The 20153-nt window shown below is 45.9% G+C and overlaps 1 protein-coding gene across 1 annotated transcript in view; it reads left to right on the top strand.

Moving 5' to 3' along the window:
- The first annotated feature begins 1107 nt into the window (after positions 1-1107).
- ADGRB2 (adhesion G protein-coupled receptor B2) overlaps positions 1108-20153 on the top strand; it is a 265571-nt gene continuing 246525 nt past the window's right edge. Inside the window, 4 exon segments of the mRNA XM_060784160.2 lie at positions 1108-1329; positions 1331-1511; positions 1514-1552; positions 1554-1640. Coding sequence (XP_060640143.2) covers positions 1145-1329; positions 1331-1511; positions 1514-1552; positions 1554-1640 — 492 coding nt within the window. The 5' untranslated portion in view covers positions 1108-1144.

Here is a 20153-nt window from a genome sequence, read left to right as displayed (position 1 = left end):
AGATTCCACCATATATCTATCTCAACCATATATATCTATCTATGGCTGGACGGCCATCTGTCGGGAGAGCTTTGATTGTGTCTTCCTGCCTGGCCTCTGAGGTGAGTCCTTTTGAGCTTCAGCCTGGGAGTCTCCATTTCCGGAGGCCTTCCAACAAAGATTCCACCATATATCTATCTCAACCATATCTATCTATAGCTGGAAGGCCATCTGTCGGGAGCACTTTGATTGTGTCTTCCTGCCTGACCTCTGAGGTGGGTCCTTTCCAGCTTCAGCCTGGGAGTCTCCATTTGTGGAGGTCTTCCAACGAAGATTCCACCATATATCTATCTCAACCATATCTATCTATGGCTGGGTTGTCATCTGTCCGGAGGGCTTTGATTGTGCCTGCCTGGCCTCTGAGATGGGTTCTTTCCAGTTTCAGCCTGGGAGTCTCCATTTGTGGAGGTCTTCCAACAAAGATTCCACCATATATCTGTCTCAACCATATCTATATATGGCTGGGTTGTTGTCATCTGTCGGGAGGGCTTTGATTGTGCCTGCCTGGCCTCTGAGGTGGGTTCTTTCCAGTTTCAGCCTGGGAGTCTCCATTTGTGGAGGTCTTCCAACAAAGATTCCACCATATATCTGTCTCAACCATATCTATATATGGCTGGGTTGTTGTCATCTGTCGGGAGGGCTTTGATTGTGCCTGCCTGGCCTCTGAGATGGGTTCTTTCCACTTTCAGCCTGGGAGTCTCCATTTGTGGAGGTCTTCCAACGAAGACTGCACCATATACCTATCTTAACCATATCTATATATGGCTGGATGGTCATCTGTCGGGAGGGGCTGGATGGCCATCTGTCGGGAGGGCTTTGATTGTGCCTGCCTGGCCTCTGAGGTGGGTTCTTTCCAGTTTCAGCATGGGAGTCTCCATTTGTGGAGGTCTTCCAAAAGAGGCTGTCAGGAGGGGTTGAATTATACTTCCTACCAGACAGAAGGGGGCTGGACTGGATGGCCTTGGGGGGATCCCCTTCCAACTCGAGGATGCTCTGCTTCTGGATCTGTGCAGGGCCTCCTTAAGGCGCCCCCTCCCTCCCTCCGTCCCTCCCTCTCAGAGCCCCCCTCCTTCTCTCTCGCGCAAACTCCCCTTCGCCAGCCTGGATGCTGCTGCTGCTGCTGCTGCTGGCACCGCACACTCACACACACCGAGGGAGAAGCAAGCACACACTCACACCCTCACTCCCTCGCGCCAGGCAACCCTCGCAGCCTCTCATCCATCCATCCATCCATATCCCACCCTCCTGGACAGGCCAAAGAGGCGAGGGCGAGGAAGGAGGCGACGGAGCCCGGGGAGCCCGCCTTGGGCCAGCCCGGGAGGCACCCGGAAAATGCTTGCCCGCCTTGGCACCCCCCTTCTTCCTCGCCTCCTTCCTCCGCAGCGCCAGGCGCCCCAAGAGCCCGGAGAAGCCGACCCAGCCTCGTAACCCGCCTCGAAGATCCCCGTTCCCTCGCGTTTGGGCTTCGGAGGAGCTGCCTGCCTGGGGAGACACTCTTTCCCCGGTCACACCACCCCCAAAAAGCCCCGAGGGATGGCAAACTTCGGCTCCTTCGCCGCCTCACCTTGGGAGATTGTCAAGTCCTGCTGAACAAAGACCAGGTAAGGGACCCAATCCATTCTCTATAGGGCTCTCTATCTAGCTATATATCGGGGGAAATTATAAAGTCACCAGAGGAAGAACGGATTGGTTTGGTGGCTTGGGAAGAAGGAGAAGGAAGGAGGAGAGATGCTGAGCTAGTGATCTACTCTCTAGGCTCCATCCAGGGCTGGTTTAGGATTAGGATCAGCAGCAAACTGGAAGTGTATTGGTATGGATCAAGATATGAGATTGTTTGGGAATGAATCCCAAGTCTTTGCCCACTTCTCCCTTTGCTTCCTTCCTTCTCGTTCTTCCTCCTCCTCTGTTAGGCTTGAACCTCAATCCTTTCCTCGGTTCCCCCTTTGCTTGCTTCCTTCTCTGTCGTCCTCCTGCTCCTCTCTTATGCTTGAACCACAATCCTTTCCTCAGTTCTCCCCTTCCTTCCTTCCTTCCTTCCTTCCTTCCTTCCTTCCTTCCTTCCTTCCTTCCTTCCTTCCTTCCTTCCTTCCTTCCTTCTCTCTTCCTCCTCCTCTCTTAGGCTTGAAGCTCAATCCTTTCCTTGGTTCTCCCTTTGCTTCCTTCCTTCTCTGTCCTCCTCCTCCACTCTTATGTTTGAACCTCAATACTTTCCTCAGTTCTCCCCTTCCTTCCTTCCTTCCTTCCTTCCTTCCTTCCTTCCTTCCTTCCTTCCTTCCTTCCTTCCTTCCTTCCTCCTCTCTCCTCCTCCTCTCTTACGTTTGAACCTCAATCCTTTCCTCAGTTCTCCCCTTCCTTCCTTCCTTCCTTCCTTCCTTCCTTCCTTCCTCCTCTCTCCTCCTCCTCTCTTACGTTTGAACCTCAATACTTTCCTCAGTTCTCCCCTTCCTTCCTTCCTTCCTTCCTTCCTTCATTCATTCATTCCTTCTCTATCCTCCTCTCTTAGGCTTGAACCTCAATCCTTTCCTTGGTTCTCCCTTTGCTTCTTTACTTCCTTCTCTGTCCTCATCCTCTCTTACGCTTGAACCTCAATCCTTTCCTCAGTTCTCTCCTTCCTTCCTTCCTTCCTTCCTTCCTTCCTTCTCTCTCCTCCTCCTCTCTTAGGCTTGAACCTCAATCCTTTCCTTGGTTCTCCCTTTGCATCGTTACTTACTTTTGTCCTCCTCATCCTCTCTTATCCTTGAACCTCAATCCTTTCCTCAGTTCCCCCTTTCCTACTTCCTTCCTTCCTTCTCTCTCCTCCTCCTCCTCCTCGCTTAGGCTTGAACCTCAATCCTTTCCTCGGTTCTTCCTCTGCTTCCTTCCTTCCTTCTTTCTCTCTCCTCCTCCTCCTCTCTTAGGCTTGAACCTCAATCCTTTCCTCTGTTCTCCCTTTGCTACCTTCCTTACTTCTCTCCCCTCCCCTCCCCCCCTCCTCCTCCTCTCTTAGGTTTGAACCTCAATCCTTTCCTCACTTCTTTCCTTCCTTCCTTCCTTCCTTCCTTCCTTCCTTCCTTCCTTCCTTCCCTCTCCTCCTCCTGCTCCTCCTCTCTTAGGCTTGAACCTCATTCCATTCCTCACTTTTCCCCTTCCTTCCTTCCTTCCTTCCTTCCTTCCTTCCTTCCTTCTCTCCCCCTCCTCCTCCTCTCTTAGGCTTGAACCTCAATCCTTTCCTCACTTCTCCATTTGCTTACTTCATTCTCCTCTTTTAGGCTTGAACCTCAATCCTTTCGCCACTTCTCCCTTTGCTTCCTTCCTTCCTTCTCTCCTCCTCCTCCTCTCTTAGGCTTGAACCTCAATCCTTTCCTCACTTCTCCCTTTGCTTCCTTCCTTCCTTCTTTCCTTCTCTCTCCTCCTCTCTTAGGCTTGAACCTCAGTGCTTTTCTCACTTCCCCCTTTGCTTCCTTCCTTCTTTTCTTCCTTCCTTCCTTCCTTCCTTCCTTCCTTCCTTCTCTCTCCTCCTCCTCCTCTCTTAGACTTGAACCTCAATCCTTTCCTCACTTCTCCCTTTGCTTACTTGCTTCCTTCCTTCCTTCTTTCCTTCTCTCTCTTCCTCCTCTCTTAGGCTTGAACCTCAATCCTTTTCTCACTTCCCCCTTTGCTTCCTTCCTTCCTTCCTTCTTTTCTTCCTTCCTTCCTTCCTTTCTTCTCTCTCCTCCTCCTCCTCTCTTAGACTTGAACCTCAATCCTTTCCTCACTTCTCCCTTTGCTTCCTTCATTCTCTCTCCTCTTCTAGGTTTGAACCTGAATTCTTTCCTCCCTTCTCTCCTCCCTTCCTCCCTTCCTCCCTTCCTTTTCTCTCCTCCTCCTCCTCTCTTAGGCTCAATCCTTTCCTCACTTCTCCCTTTGCTTGCTTCCTTCTTTCCTTCTCTCTCCTCCTCTCTTAGGTTTGAACCTCAATCCTTTCCTCACTTCTCCCTTTGCTTCCTTCCTTCTTTCCTTCTCTCTCCTCCTCTCTTAGGCTTGAACCTCAATCCTTTCCTCACTTCTCCCTTTTCTTGCTTCCTTCTTTCCTTCTCTCTCCTCCTCTCTTAGGCTTGAACCTCAATCCTTTCCTCACTTCTCTCCTTCCTTCCTTCCTTCCTTCCTTCCTTCCTTCCTTCCTTCCTCCTCTCTCCTCCTCCTCTCTTAGGCTTGAACCTCAACCTTTTCCTCACTTCTCCCTTTGCTTCCTTCCTTCTTTCCTTCTCTCTTTTCTCCTGCCTCCTCTCCCAGGCTTACAATAGGGAAAAGATCTTGCATAGCATACATACTCTTTGAAAAAGAGGCAAAGCAAAAGGAAACAAACTGGGGTGCTTTATATTATCTCCTCTCCTAATTTTGCATTGAACTAGAGAGGATCTGAAGAGTCCTGCAAGTGTCCTTCTCTTTTAATTCCTTCTTTTGATGGCTGGCATTTCTACTTTAAGGGGGGGGGGGGAGAAGAGAGAAGAGAGATAGGGAATCAATGCCCCCCTTGTCTGCCTGCTTCTCTCTCTTCTTTCTTCCAGCATCCGGTTTTTTCCCTCCTCTTTGCTTCTCTGCTGCTCCTCTCTCTCTCTCTCTCTCTGCTGCATTTTTGGTTGCCTCCATTCCCTTCTCCTCCTTCTTTCTTTCTCTCCCTCCCTCTCTTTCCCAGCTGTCCCCCCCCCCCCCCCCCGCCTTATTGCAAGTGATAATGCCAGGCCATGCCAATAAATCCTCCTCCTCTTTAACCAAGCTTTCAAAGAGGCTTTGAGGTACAGTGTGCTTTCTGGATGGATTTTTATTTTATTTAAATCTATATTTCCGTGGATTATTATAATATATATATTTCTCTCTCCCGGTCTCTGGAGTTTCCTAGCCAAAGGAGGCTCCATTGCAAACAACTCAATAAATAAAGACAGAGAAAAACAGTTGATGCTTGGTTGCATTACCTAATGCAAGCTGGAGAGGTGTTTTCCTCCCCATTCCCTTGCTTTTTCTGAAAAGCAATGGAGCTGGTCAAGTTGCAGTTGGATTCTGCAATACATATACTATATATTGCAGTATGCAAGGTGAAGACAAATAATAATAATAATAATAATAATAATAATAATAATAATAATAATAATAAATATTGGCCAATACATCACACAGTCCTAGACACTTGGGAAGTGTCCAACCAACATGTGATCCAATTCAACAGCCAGCAGAGTGTCTGCTGTGGACTCATCTTGTTGTGTTTCAAATAATAATAATAATAATAATAATAATAACTGCAAAGATCCTGGCACAAGCCAGTCAAGGTGGTCTCAGTAGTGATCAGCACACTGGGTGCAGTGCCTAAAGACCTTGACCTGCACTTAAAAACAATCAGCACTGACCAAATGACCATCTGTCAGCAGAAAAAGGCCACCCTACTTGGATCTGCATACACTATCCGCCGATTCATCACACAGTCCTAGACACTTGGGAAGTGTCCGACATGTCATCAAATAAAAAAGCCAGCATGGTGATCTTGTTTGCGGTGTATTAATCTTGTTATGCTTCAAAGAATATAAAAACTTTATGTATACACTGCCCCATCTCCCCAGCTGAGGTAGGGTATAAATAGTTATTATATTAATAAAGTTATTATTATTAATTATTTATTATTATTATTATTATTATTATTATTATTTATCTTCCCAGATGGGGCAGGGCATTATTATTATTATTAATACTAATACTAATAATAAATCATTATTAATTCTTATTGATATTATTAATTTAACATTATTATTATTATTATTATTATTATTAATATTATTATTATTATTATTTGCCTTCGCCTTGCAAACTGCAATATATACATAGCATAGCATAGCATAGCATAGCATGAGTGGAAGGGCCTGTCTCCTCTGCCCCGTCTTTGAATAAATCACAACATTGAAAGCTATTTCAAAGGCTAGCCAACCTCAAGTGTATGGATTCACTGCTCCACTTCCAACTCCTAAGTCTTTTTACACAAAGTATTAAACAATTTTCAATATATACCTATATTGAAAAGTGGGCAAGTTCTGGGCAGAAGTGTTCTCTGCCTCCCCCTGCAGGACTAGGGAGGAATGGCACTGTTAAAACTGGAACTGGAAGAAGTTGTTGCTTGACACAGGTGTATAAGGAGCCCTTGGAGTTCTCACAAACACGTGTCTAGATATTAGTCACACTTTCTGCCATGAAGTGCTGGGTTTTGGATGCTCCATTTGCATTAAGTAACCTATGGATATGTGTATGTGCCTTCAAGCCTAGTGCGGTCCCACAGATCCCATAGAAAACTTTAGACAGAGATTATTTTACCATTTTCTTTATGTGAAATGTGGCCTACAGTACTAGTTTCTGCTGTTGGTCTCCCATCCAAATGCTAACCAGGGCTGACCCTGCTTAGCTTCCAAGACCAGATGGGATTGAGTGCCTTTGTGTGCACCTTTAGGTTGTATGTTGACTTCTGGTGACCCCATTAATGTCATAGGATCTCAGTTAGAGGTGCTTTTGCCAGGTCCTCTCTCTGAAGTGTCACCAGAAGTCATTGGCAGTTTCCCATCCAAATCCTAGCCAGGGCTAATCAAAATCAGATGAGATTGTGCTTTGGGGATATTTAGACCCAGCTTCATGGATGCACCATATCGATAGCAAATCACATTTTGAATCCTTTTTTAAAAATACGATTTTCCTCTCCCAAGGTAATTAGAATATTTCTCGGTGAGAATCTCATTCTCAAAACTCAGAGGCTGGATAATAAGTCAGTATTTCAGCCATATGATGCAACCAATGTAAGACGAGACCGGCATGTGCCATTGCAATGCATGTTTCCGTACTGTTAAGACCCTATTTTGGAAGCTGTGGCTCATGCTATGATGGGAGACCATCAATAAAGATTAATCAGACATTAAACAGTTGCTCTGCTAACCAGGCTGAGCTGCTTCAGTTGGGAAAGATGAGCAAAAAGAGGGAGGGAAATGTCTGTTTGTGCAAGTGATAAAAACACAAAGAATATATTTTGGGATGCTGGTGGTGAGCGAGAGCAATGAGTCAGTTCCATGCGTCGGCCCTGAGTTGTCTCCATCCTCCTCTCATGAGTTTTGATGCTTGATGCTCGCTGATCTGCTTATTGAGAAATCCTGTGGTTTCTCAAAATCCTGCAGCGCCGCGAAGAAGAGCCTTCGCTCCTGTTGATTCCAGTGCTTTGCTTTAAACTACGAGATGTGTTTGTATCCTGGTGTTGTCTTTCAAATTGTAACTATTGGGTAATTCAGCTACCAAATCTGTATCTGATAGTGGAAGATGCAAAGCCATCCCTTCCCATTGCAATCGGTACCAAGAGTTCAAATTTTATATAAAGTTCAGTGGAAACCCTTTGTATTCCTTTTCCTCTTTCTCTGGAGGTTTTTCAGCAGAGGTTAATGGCCATTTATTGCGAAGGCTTCAGTGGTGTATTCTTATATGGCAGAAGAGGGTTGGACTGGAAGATCCTTGGAGATCCCTTCCATATATGGTGTTTAAGACAGAGGCTGGATGGACATCTGTCATGAGGGTTTTGATTGTGTACTTCTACATAGCAAAAGAGGGTTGGACTGGATGGCCCTTGGAGGACCCCTCCATATGTGAATATTTTGGAACAGAGACTGGATGGGCATCTGTCAGGAGGGCTTTGATTGTGTACTCCTGCATAACAGAAGAGGGTTAGACTGGATGACCCTTGGAGAGCCCTTCCATATGTGCATGTTTTGAACAGAGGCTTGATGGGTATCTGTCAGGAGGGCTTCGATTGTGTACACCTGCATAGCAGAAGAGAGTTGGACTGGATGGCCTTTGGAGGACCCTTCCATATGTGAATATTTTGAAACAGAGGCTGGATAGGCATCTGTCAGGAGGGCTTTGATTGTGTACGCCTGCATAGCAGAAGAGGGTTGGACTGGATGGCCCTTGGAGGGTCCTTCCATATGTGAATGTTTTGGAACAGAGGCTGGATGGGCATCTGTCAGGAGGGCTTCAATTGTGTCGTCCTGTATGGCAATTGGACTAGATGACCTTTGGTTTTGAACAGAGGCTGGATGGGCATCTGTCAGGAGGGCTTCGATTGTGTATGCCTGTATAGCAGGAGGGTTGTTCTAGATGGCCCTTAGAGGACCCTTCCATATGGGAATGTTTTGAAACAGAAGCTGGATGGGCATCTGTCAGGAGGGCTTCGATTGTGTACTCCTACATAGCACAAGAGCTTTGGACTGGATGGCCCTTAGAGGGCCCTTCCATATGTGAATGCTTTGAAACAGAGGCTGGATAGGCATCTGTCAGGAGGGCTTTGATTGTGTACACCTGCATATCAGAAGAGGGTTGGACTGGATGGCCCTTAGAGGGTCCTTCCATATGTGAATGTTTTGGAACAGAGGCTGGATGGGCATCTGTCAGGAGGGCTTCAATTGTGTACTCCTATAGCAGAAGAGGGTTGGACTGGATGGCCCTTGGAGGGTTCTTTCATATGTGGATGTATTGGAACAGAGGCTGGATGGGCATCTGTCAGGAGGGTTTCGATTGTGTACACCTGCATAGCAGAAGAGGGTTGGACTGGATGGCCCTTGGAGGGTCCTTCCATATGTGAATATTTTGAAACAGAGCCTGGATGGGCATCTGTCAGGAGGGCTTCGATTGTGTATGCCTGCTTTGCAGAAGAGGGTTGTACTGGATTGCCCTTGGAGGACCCTTCCATATGTGCATGTTTTGAACAGAGGATGGATGTGCATCTGTCAGGAGGGCTTTGATTGTGTACACCTGCATAGCAGAAGAGGGTTGGACTGGATGGCCTTTGGAGGGTCCTTCCATATGTGAATATTTTGAAACAGAGCCTGGATGGGCATCTGTCAGGAGGGCTTCGATTGTGTATGCCTGCTTTGCAGAAGAGGGTTGTACTGGATTGCCCTTGGAGGGCCCTTCCCTATGTGAATGTTTTGAACAGAGACTGGATGGGCATCTGCCAGGAGAGCTTTGATTGTGTACACCTTCTTAGCAGAAGAGGGTTGGACTGGATGCCCTTGGAGGGCTCTTCCCTATATGAATGTTTTGAACAGAGGCTGGATGGCCATCAGTCAGGAGGGCTTTGATTGTGTATGCCTGCTTAGGAGAAGACGGTTGGACTGGATGGCCCTTGGAGGGTCCTTCCATATGTGAATGTTTTGGCTGGATGGGCATCTGTCAGGGGGCCTTCAATTGTGTACTCCTATAGCAGAAGAGGGTTGGACTGGATGGCCCTTAGAGGGCCCTTCCATATGTGAATGTTTTGGAACAGAGGCTGGATGGGAATCTGTCAGGAGGGCTTCGATTGTGTACTCCTACATAGCAGAAGAGGGTTGGACTGGATGGCCCTTGGAGGGCCCTTCCATATGTGAATGTTTTGAAACAGAGGCTGGATGGGCATCTGTCAGGAGAGCTTCAATTGTGTCATCCTGTATGGCAGCGTGGAATTGGACTAGATGACCTTTGGGGGACCCTTCCAACTCTATGATTCTATTCTCTATAAAAGGAAGCTGATTCTAGCACCTATTTGCTGCTATTTCCTTCTTATCAAAGGCTTCCTGAGTTGAGATGCAAAGAGGCATCTCAGTCTATATCTAGTCCATATTCCGAAGAGGTCACATCACAAGTGATCAATATATTTAATATTCACTTTAATCTTTTAATGCAACGTATCTCAACCTGGGGGGCCGGGACCCCTGGGGAGGTTGCAAGAGGGTGTCAGAGGGGTCGCCAAAAACCATCAGAAGACACAGTATTTTCTGTTGGTTATGGGGGTTCTGTGTTGAAAGGCTGGCCCAATTCTATTGTTGGTGGGGTTCAGAATGCTCTTTGATTGTAGGTGAACTATAAATCCCAGCAACTACAACTCCCAAATATCAAGATCTATTTTCCCCAAACTCCACCAGTGTTCGCATGTGGGCATATTGAGTATCCATGCCCAGTTTGGTCCAGATCCATTATTGTTTGAGTCCACAGTGCTCTCTGAACTACAACTCCAAAATTCAAGATCAATGCCCACCAAACACTTCCAGTATTTTCTGTTGGTCATGGGAGTGTGGTGTGCCAAGTTTGGTTCAATTCCATTGCTGGTGGAGTTCAGAATGCCCTTTGATTCACAAAATCAACCTTCCCCCAACCTCACCAGTATTCAAATTTCGGCGTATTGCGTATTTGTGCCAAATTTGGTCCAGTGAATGAAAATACATCCTGCATATCAGATATTTACATAATGATTCATAACAGGAGCAAAATCACTGTTCTGAAGTAGCAAAGAAAAATAATTTTATGGTTGGGGGTCACCACAAAATGAGGAACTGTATTAAGGGGTCATGGCATTAGGAAGGTTGAGAACCAATATTTTACAGCCATAAAGATCTATGTCCCCATCTAAGAACACAACTCAGTCTGTATCTAGTCCATATTATTAGAAAGTCTCATACAATTATAGTTAAAATCGACATTCACTTTAACCTTTTGCTGCCGCGAATATCCTTGCTGCCTGAATCTCAGGCCAGGCCCTTATTCATTAATGCTATTCACTCTTTCAATCAAACAAAACAAACGACAGTTTCCAATCCCGTCACCTCAGTCCTCCCTCTTTGTTTTGCATCTTATAAAATCTGATATTTAACTCTCCTTTTCTTCTCTCGCCATATGCATTTCAATAGATCTTTCTGCTATGGCTTAAATGGTTTACCGTTAATCAAAGGCACGACTGTCTGAAATAAAAACAGCATTCTTGGCAAAGCATTCATTTTTATTACTGTGATTCTCCCTAAAAGTGACAGCTGAATTTTCTCCCATCTTAATAAGTTATTCTTTAGATTGATATTGCACGTGATAGAGTGGTTGGGCAGATGAGTGTATCTCAATCACTTGGTAGGATCAAGACTTCGTTGACATTGTCCTATTTGAAATCTGGAATGGTTTGCAAAACTAAATAAATCTGTGTACAGATTTGTTTGGTCCAATGGAGTTCCAAGTAATTGTGTTGAGGAGCACATCTACATTGTGGATTTAATGCAGCTCAAGGCTATGGGATCCTGGGATTTGTAGGTTGGTGAAGCACCAGCAATCAGTGCCAGAGAAGGGTAATGACTGTGTAGAACATCACCTCCAGGATCCCGCAACATTGAGCCATAGCATTTAAAGTGGTGTCAAAATGGATTAATTCAACAGTGTAGGTGGACCTGTCATTGGGACTAAGGCTTATTTGAACTCTAGAAGAGTTGGGTTGTTGTAGGTTTTTCCGGGCTATATGGCCATGTTCTGGAGGCAATTTTTCTCCTGACGTTTCGCCTGCATCTATGGCAAGCATCCTCAGAGGTGGTTGCCATAGATGCAGGCGAAACGTCAGGAGAAAAATTGCCTCCAGAACATGACCATATAGCCCGGAAAAACCTACAACAACCCAGTGATTCCGGCCATGAAAGCCTTCGACAATACATTGAACATCTCTAGAAGAGTTCACATCCCAATCTTCATCCTTGTTTTCTGGAGAATAGGTCCCATGTGCATCCCATGTGTTGGACGAGGTTACACTCCCCCTGAAATCACAGGTCCACAGTTTGGGTGTCCTCTTGGATTCATCGCTTACGCTTGAGGCTCAGGCGTCGGCGGTGGCCGGGAGGGCTTTTGCACAATTGAGACTCGTGCACCAACTGCGACCATACCTCGTAAAGGCTAATCTGGCTGGGGTGGTCCATTCCTTGGTCACCTCTAGATTGGACTACTGTAATGCACTCTACGTAGGGCTGCCCTTGAAAACGGCTTGGAAATTCCAACTGGTCCAACGGGCGGCGGCCAGGTTGTTAACTGGTACAGAGAGAGGTCAACCCTCCTGTTTAAGGAGCTCCATTGGCTGCCGTTCATTTTCTGGTCCCAATTCAAGGTGCAGGTGCTTACCTACAAAGCCCTAAACGGTTTGGGACCTGCCTACCTGCGTGACCGCATCTCCATATATGAACCCACACAATCCCTTTGTTCATCTGGAGAGAACCTGCTCACGATCCCACCTGCGTCGCAAGCACGTTTGGTGGGGACGAGGGACAGGGCCTTTTCTGTGGTAGCCCCCCAACTCTGGAACTCTCTCCCCAAGGACATCAGACAAGCCCCAACGTTGGCAGTCTTTAGGAGGAGCTTGAAGACCTGGCTGTTCCAGTGTGCCTTTCCAGAATAGGAAACTCCCAGCATCATGTCCCAGACACACTTTATTAGAGATTTAAGATTGTCTGCACATCGTACCTACCCTAAAATCCTTACATTTCTCCTGTCATGCCCAGCACTTTTAATTTTTATTCATTACATTTGGCCTGACCCTTAGTTTTTAAATGGCTCATGATGTTAGTGTTTTATTGTTTTACTGTTATTGCTTTAATGTTTATTGGTTTGCTTTTTGAGTTTCATTGTTGTATTTGTTATGCTGTTGTTTTATTGAGGGCCTTGGAGTCCCCGGTGGCGCAGTGGGTTAAAGCACTGTCTCGGCAGGACTGAAGACTGACAGGTTGCAGGTTCGAATCCGGGGAGAGGTGAATGAGCACCCTCAATTAGCTCCAGCTGCTCATGCGGGGACATGAGAGAATCCTCCCACAAGGATGATAAAACATCAAAAATCATCCAGGTGTCATCCTGGGCAAAGTCCTTGCAGACGGCCAATTCTCTCACAACAGGAGCGGTTGCTCCTGACACGACAAAAAAATAATAATTGAGGGCCTTGGCATTTGTAAGCCACAACGAGTCCTTCGGGAGATGTTAGCAGGGTACAAATAAAGTTAATAATAATAATAATAATAATAATAATAATAATAATATACATTATTGAATTATTGCTGTTTAATTATCCTCTGGTCGCAAGAAATAGTTTTCCTAAGATCTACAGAGACACTCGCTGGAACACCTCAGCAAGCGAGAGTCCAAAAGTGGCAGGCTCAAACCCAGAACCTCAATCAATGGCTGATACCAAATGAGAGACTCCCCCCTGGGCACACAGAAGACTGGGCGACTTGGAAGGCGCTGAACAGACTGCGCTCTGGCACCACGAGATGCAGAGCCAACCTTCAGAAACGGGGCTACAAAGTGGAATCCACAACATGCGAGTGTGGAGAAGAGCAAACCACTGACCACCTGCTGCAATGCAACCTGAGCCCTGCCACATGCACAATGGAGGACCTTCTTGTGGCAACACCAGAGGCACTCCAAGTGGCCAGATACTGGTCAAAGGACATTTAATCAACTACAAGCTTGCAAACTTTGTGTTTTGTCTGTTTGTTTGTTTGTTTTGTTAAAAATGTAATACAAATGTCTGGTTGCTGATGACACGATAAACAAACAAACAAACAAACAAATGCTCCTCTGGTTTTAAAGAGGGGAAGGAATCTCAAGGCAAGAGCATTGTCTTGTAAAGTATTGATATGCAATAGGCCCTCCAATTTTTCCTGGGTTAGGACTCCCACAAAAGCGGGAAAACCATACATTTATAATGCTCTTGCTTTTTTTTTAACTCTGCAGAACATCTCTCTAGAAAGTTTTAGACCTTTCATGGTGCATCTACACCAGTGTTTCCAAACCTTCCTAATGCTGTGACGCCTCAGTACAGTTCTTCAGGTTGTGGTGACCCCCAACCATAAAATTATTTTCGTTGCATAACTGGTTTTGTCATTTGGGAGTTGTAGTTGCTAGGATTTATAGTTTACCTACAATCAAGGAGCATTCTGAACTCCACCAATGACAGAATTGAACCAAACTTGGCACACAGAACTCCCATGACCATCAGCAAATACTGGAAGGGACCTTGAGTTTTGGAGTTGTAGTTCACCTATATCCACAGAGCACTGTGGACTCAAATAATGTTAGATCTGGACAAAACTTGGCACGAATACTCAATATGCCCAAATGTGAACACTGGTAGAGTTTGGCAAAAATAAACCTTGACATTTGGGAGTTGTAGTTGCTGGGATTTATAGTTCATCTACAATCAAAGACCATTATGAACCCCACCAATGATAGAATTGGGCCGAACTTCTCACACAGAAACTCCATGCCTTGGAGGGACTTGCTGGCACAAGCCTCCCTCCAGCCTCACATGCTCTCCCTTGCTCGCAGGTGCGCACCACGCTTCCCCTCCCCTTGAAGTCTCAGAAACAGCCCTTACCTTGGCCGAGAGGCCGCCAATCACAGTGGAGGACGGCTTTTGGTGTGAGGATTCACCAATTGTTTCCAAAAAGGAAGAGAAGGACAGGAGGATAGATCTTCAGCCTTCTCTGTCAAAGAGGTTCCTTAGTCCATAAGAAATATGTGTTTTCTGATGGTCTTTGGTGACCCCTCTGAAACCCCCTTATAATGCCCTCAGGGGTCCTGACCTTCAGGTTGAGAAACACTGATCTACACTGTTTGAATCTATGCAATGTGGTACCTCTTGAATTGCCATGGTTCAATGCTGCAGAGTTGTGGGCGTTGTAATTCTCTGAGGTCTTTTGCCATCTCTGCCCAAGAGAGCTGGTGCCTCAGCAGACTGAATCTCCATATGTTCCATAGCAATCAACTATGACATTTATGCATTAATTCTCCAATGTAGAAATTCTCAGAGATATATTATAATCTGGACTGAGTTAATTAATTAGGTGGGATCCAAAAGACTGACTAGTTTGGGGCTGGATTATAGGGCTAGGAAATAATAATTGCCATGGCTCAATGCTGCAGAGTTGTGGGAGTTGTAATAATAATAATAATAATAATAATAATAATTTTTATTTGTTAAAACACAGTTCAAATACAGAGATAGAAACAAGACCATTAAAATGTATGTATTAAAAGATAGATCTAAGATTCTGCCTCCTTTGGAGGCTTTATATAGAAACTGGATGACCATCTGTCAGGGATGTTTAGATTGTGCTTTTCCTGCAGGCTTACTGGATGGCCCGTGTGGTCTCTTCCACCTTTATGATTCTATTGCACCCATAAAAAGTAGTTTGGAATTCATCCGTTCAAACCTCCCCCAGCTGTACTGTGTGGTGCAGAGCTTTGCAAACAACAAGAGTGGGATGCTGGAGCTGAACAAATCTGTGCTGCTTGCGGTCTCCTCCCCCACTTTCCCCTCCTGCAAAAGGCGCCAGCTTGGAGGCACCGATGGGTTTTATTTAACCCTGGTCTCAGCTGGCGAAGAAGTTGCCAAGGATGGGGCTCGCAGGGGCCTCCCAGCAGCAGCCCCCAGAAGGTGGCATTGGCATCACAGTGACCTCTTTTGCCTTTCTAGGTCACGGCTTAACTCTTTGCTCACTGCATGTGATGTCCTAGCTTTGGCATCTTTGGGCACAAAAAGGGAGATTCCCTGAATGGCGCTCTTAGTCCCAACTAGAGCGGAGACAACTGGAGCATTTATGTGTTGGCACACCTTTCCGGAATCAATTCAACAGTAAGAGTTGAGACATCGGTTGCATCTACACCGTAGAATTAATGCAGTTTGATTCCACATAAACTGCCCTTTCTCAATGCTATGAAATCTTGACAGTTGTAGTTTTATGAAGTTTTCAACTTTCCTTGCCAAAGAATGTTAGGATCTCGCCAAACTACAATTTCCATAATTCCATAGCATTGAGCCGTGCGGAGTCAAACTGCATTAATTCGACAGTTTAGATCCATCCTAGGTTTGGGAGTGGAAGCCCTGATATTTTGGGGCTCAGACCGGAAACATGGGGATGTTCCTTTGTGGTGTCACAGAGAAGGATAGCATGATATCATGAACACAGCAATCACATTTGCTATGGAATCCCGGGATTTGTAGTTTGGTGAGGTCCCAGAAAGACTAAAGGCTGAAAATATACAGTCAACTCTCCACATTTGTGGTGCTGACTGTTGCAGATTTGATTTTTCACAGATTTGATGGTCTCCCATGAATCTCTAGATCCCCTATTGCAAGTCCTTGATGAACATCTGCTGGACCTGGAGATCCCCAGAGAGAATGCCTCTCTAGGAATCACTATGTCCTCCAGTACTCTGGTGAAAGTTGACCATGCAGTTGCAATGGAGGATCTAGAGATTCCCAGAAAGGCATTCTCCTAGGTGAAAAACAAACCTTATTTTGTGGTTTTAACTCTTTTGTGATGATTGTACACTCTAAGCCCAATGCATGCAGAGGTCCAAGTGTATATACAAAATGTTTTGGATATGGATGATGGGATTTACACCAGTGTAGACATATACACAGGAATCTGACTATCATCTCTGAGCAAGATGAGATGGCTTTTCCAGAGGTTAAGTTGGGATGTTCCTCTGCTGCTGCACACTCCCTCCTCTGCTGGCCTTCTGCCGCCCCCATAGATTAACCCAGGAAATCCAGTGATCATTCAGGGAGAGTGATAAGCGGCTGCTTCCATCCAGGTTCTGTAATTCCTTCCAATGCGACAGCTGTCATGGCCCAAGCAGGAGCACAAGGCAAGTGTCACGTTTGATAAGGGTGCGCTCACCAATGAATGTAGGCGCAGGAGGACGATGGAGAGAGCTTGTTTCAAAGGCAGTATGGAGATGCTGGAGCTCTGCTTTTCTTCTACTTTTTGTTGCCTTTTTTCCACCTGCCTCTTTTGCAGGATCCCAGCATGTGGCCCTTTCGGAGACATGGCAGAGTAATGCAAAAATAATGCAATGCCCGTGGGTCATGTCTGATGCCCTTATACAGGCTCTCCTTCCCTAGCCATCATGTTTGGGACAGCCTTTTGCAATAAGAACAGGCCAGAAAGCCAGTGTTCCCAATGTTCCATCAGAACTGCAACTGGGCATCAAAATTAAAGAAGGATAAAGCTACCCTTCTATTCTGCCTTGGTTAGACCACACCTGAAATATTGTGTCCAATTCTGGGCACCACAATTGAAGAGAGATATTGACAATCTGGAATGTGTCCAGAGGAGAGCGACTAAAATGATCAAGGGTCTGGAGAACATGCCCCATGAGGAGCGGCTTAAAGAGCTGAGCATGTTTAGCCTGAAGAAGAGAAAGCTGAGAAGAGACATGATAGCCATGTATAAATATGTGAGAGGAAGTCATAGGGAGGAGGAAGCGAAGCTGTTTTCTGCTGCCCTGGAGACTAGGATGCGGAACAATGGCTTCAAACTACAAGAAAGTAGATTCCATCTGAACATTAGGAAGAACTTCCTGGCTGTGAGAGCTGTTCAGCAGTGGAACTCTCTGCCCTGGAGTGTGGTAGAGGCTCCTTCTTTGGAAGCTTTTAAACAGAGGCTGGATGGCCATCTGTCGGGGGTGCTTTGAATGCAATTTTCCTGCTTCTTGGCAGGGGGTTGGACTGTATGGTCCAAGGGGTCTCTTCCAACTCTATGATTCTATGATTCTATGAAAGCTGGAAGGTGTCCAGAGAAGGGCAACCAAAATGGTCAAAGGTCTGGAAACCATGAATCCCTCTGAGGAATGGCTTAAAAAGCTTGAGATGTTTAGCTTGGAGAAGAGACGATTAAAGTGTTGCAAAGCTGTGCAGAAGTGAGCAAGAATATAAATAAAAAGCATATCTTAACCATGGACCCCATTGAGCATCAAGAACCAGTGCCTGCATTTTGATGTAGGCATCAAATTATGAACACCTCCCAAATCTGAATGTGCATCCAAAAATGCGTTCAGATGGGCACTGAAATGTGTACTTAGTACAGTGATGCCCAGTCTCTAGTCCTCCAGGTGTTTTGGACTCAGCTGCATTGGACAGTTGTTGGGGATTCTGGAAGCTGATGCCTAAAACACCCAGAAGACCAGCGTTTGGAAAACACTGACTTAATACAGGCAGTCCCTGAGTTACAAACATCAGACTTACAAACAAGTCATAGTTAAAGTCTTGGGTGAGACAACAGGAAGTGAGAGAAATCTACTTCTTGGGAGGGAAGTGCACTCCTGAAAGAGTTATTATCATGGGGAAAAGGGGTCTCCACTGAAGCATTATCTCCAATCCTTTTTTTCACAACATGCCAAATTTTCCAAAACCCAATTTTCACAGCGACAGAAAGTGAGGCGAAATCTTCTAAACAGGGGCCCAGACAGCAAAACAAACACCACAGCGATGTTCACCCTTCCCTATGTGACCCAAAGCTTAGAACAAACCTGGAGAACCTATCATGTTCATAACTTGGGGACTGCTGGTATATGCTCAATAGATGGTCTAATGCTCTGTGGACCAGAGTCTCTATGGTGAGCTAAGTTGTTGGAGAGAAAGATGGAAAGTTGCACAAAAATAAAAGACAGGATTCATCAATGGGAGTCTAGTGTTTAGATCAAGGGAAGTCATAGCTTTGGTGAGACCTCACCTGGTCAGACCTCACCTAGCATCTAGATCAAGGGAACTCATAGCTTTGGTCAGACCTCACCTGGAATAAGACTGTGTCAAGCACTGGTCACCACAAATCAAGAAGGATATGGAGCGGATGGAAAGTGCCCAGAGAAAGGTGACCAAGATTACAAAAGGTTGGAAACTATGAATCTTTAAGAGGAGTGCCTTGGGGAGCTGGGGCTATTCAGCTTGGAGATGGTTGAGAAGGGACAACAAAGTCAAGTTTGAATATTGGAAAGCATGCCATATTGCCTTCGGGTACTCTAGAGATAGCAATGGACTAGGATTCAGAGCAACGGACTCAAACTTCAAGAAAAGAGATTCCACCTGAAGGTTTGGAAGAACTTTCTGATGGTCAGATATGTTCAACAGTGGAATATACAGCTTTAGGGTCCAGTGGGGTTCCCATTTTTGAAGGTTTACAATGGCAGAATGGGATTGGACTAGATGGTCTTTGGGATCCCTTGCCTAGGAGTCTAGTGAATACTCCTTCTCTGGAGGTTTTAATCAGTGGCTGGATGCCCATCTGTTAGGAACACTTGGATTGTGTCTTCCTGTCTGGTAGAATGAAGTTGGACAGGATGGCCCTTGGATCTCTTCCAGCTCTATGTTTCTACTTGATGCCACTCTTGCATAAATAGCCATTCCTCCCACTTGTCTCTCTCTTTGCTTTTCTCGCCGATCCAGGCATGACAGTTGCTTCCCATTGTGGCTGGATTGCAACTCCCATCCTTCCTGTACCTTGCTGCACTTTTCTCCCCCACCTGCCCTGGGTCTCCCCATCCTTCATTACGCAAACCAGGCTGGAAGGCACGCAGTGTTCCCTGGCAGGGAATGGCCCTCTGTCTTGGAGCAGCGCTGATGACTGGCCTCCCATTTGGAAAACCGTTCCTTAAGATGACAGTTCAAATAAATCCCGGTGGCTGCCAGCAATTGGGATGCCGATCCAGTGCTGGGCGAAATATAATAATAGTAATAATAATAAATGCAGCCGTTAAGTGCAGCAGCCGAGTGGAGCGACCGGGACGCTGGGTGGCACGACGCCAGGCAGAGAAAGGACGAGGCTTGGCTAGTGTCCCGACGGGACCTTCTTCTGATATAGCTGGGCATTCCCCTCTTCCCTGTACGGACTGTACTTGTGAATAGGCTGCAATGTGGAACACCTTCTTTGCCCCATGCATGTTGCTTTTTTGAATCCTGCATCTAGCAACTCTTAGACTTTGGATTTAGAGGTGATGAAATGATAGGTTAGCCTAGTGGTTAGGAGAGCAGTCCTCATCTGATTGCACTGAGGGAAGTGGATATCCCCACGGATCTCCTTTGAGTACCTTTGAAAGCCAGCCTAGAGTAGTGGTTTGGGTATCTGATTGGGGCTTAGAAAGAGCACGGTTTGAGTCCTTCCTAAGCCCCAGAGATCCATTGGTGACCTTGGATAAGTCACACTCTCTCAGCCCACAAGGAATGGCAAACCTCTGTTGGACATCATCTGGAGAACCAAGATGATGTGATGCTTTTGTGCCTACATTTGCACAACAGAGAGAAAGTATTCTTGGTTTATTCAAGTATATTCATGGGATTTCGGTTCCTAACATCCCTCACCATTAGCTATGCTGCCTACGGTTGATGGGATAAGTAAAAAACAGCTGGAGAGCTTCAGTTGGCTTCACTTAGGGTCCATCTACACTGAAGAATTAATGCAGTTCAACCCCATATGAAGTTCCATGACTCCATGCTATGGATTCCTGGGAGTTGTAGCTTTACAAGGTCTGTAGAA

This window comes from Anolis sagrei, chromosome X (genome assembly GCF_037176765.1).
Source record: "Anolis sagrei isolate rAnoSag1 chromosome X, rAnoSag1.mat, whole genome shotgun sequence".
In the NCBI taxonomy this organism is placed as follows: domain Eukaryota; kingdom Metazoa; phylum Chordata; class Lepidosauria; order Squamata; family Dactyloidae; genus Anolis; species Anolis sagrei.
Note: the sequence above shows the minus strand (reverse complement) of the source record. Positions and strands in the feature narration are given on the sequence as shown.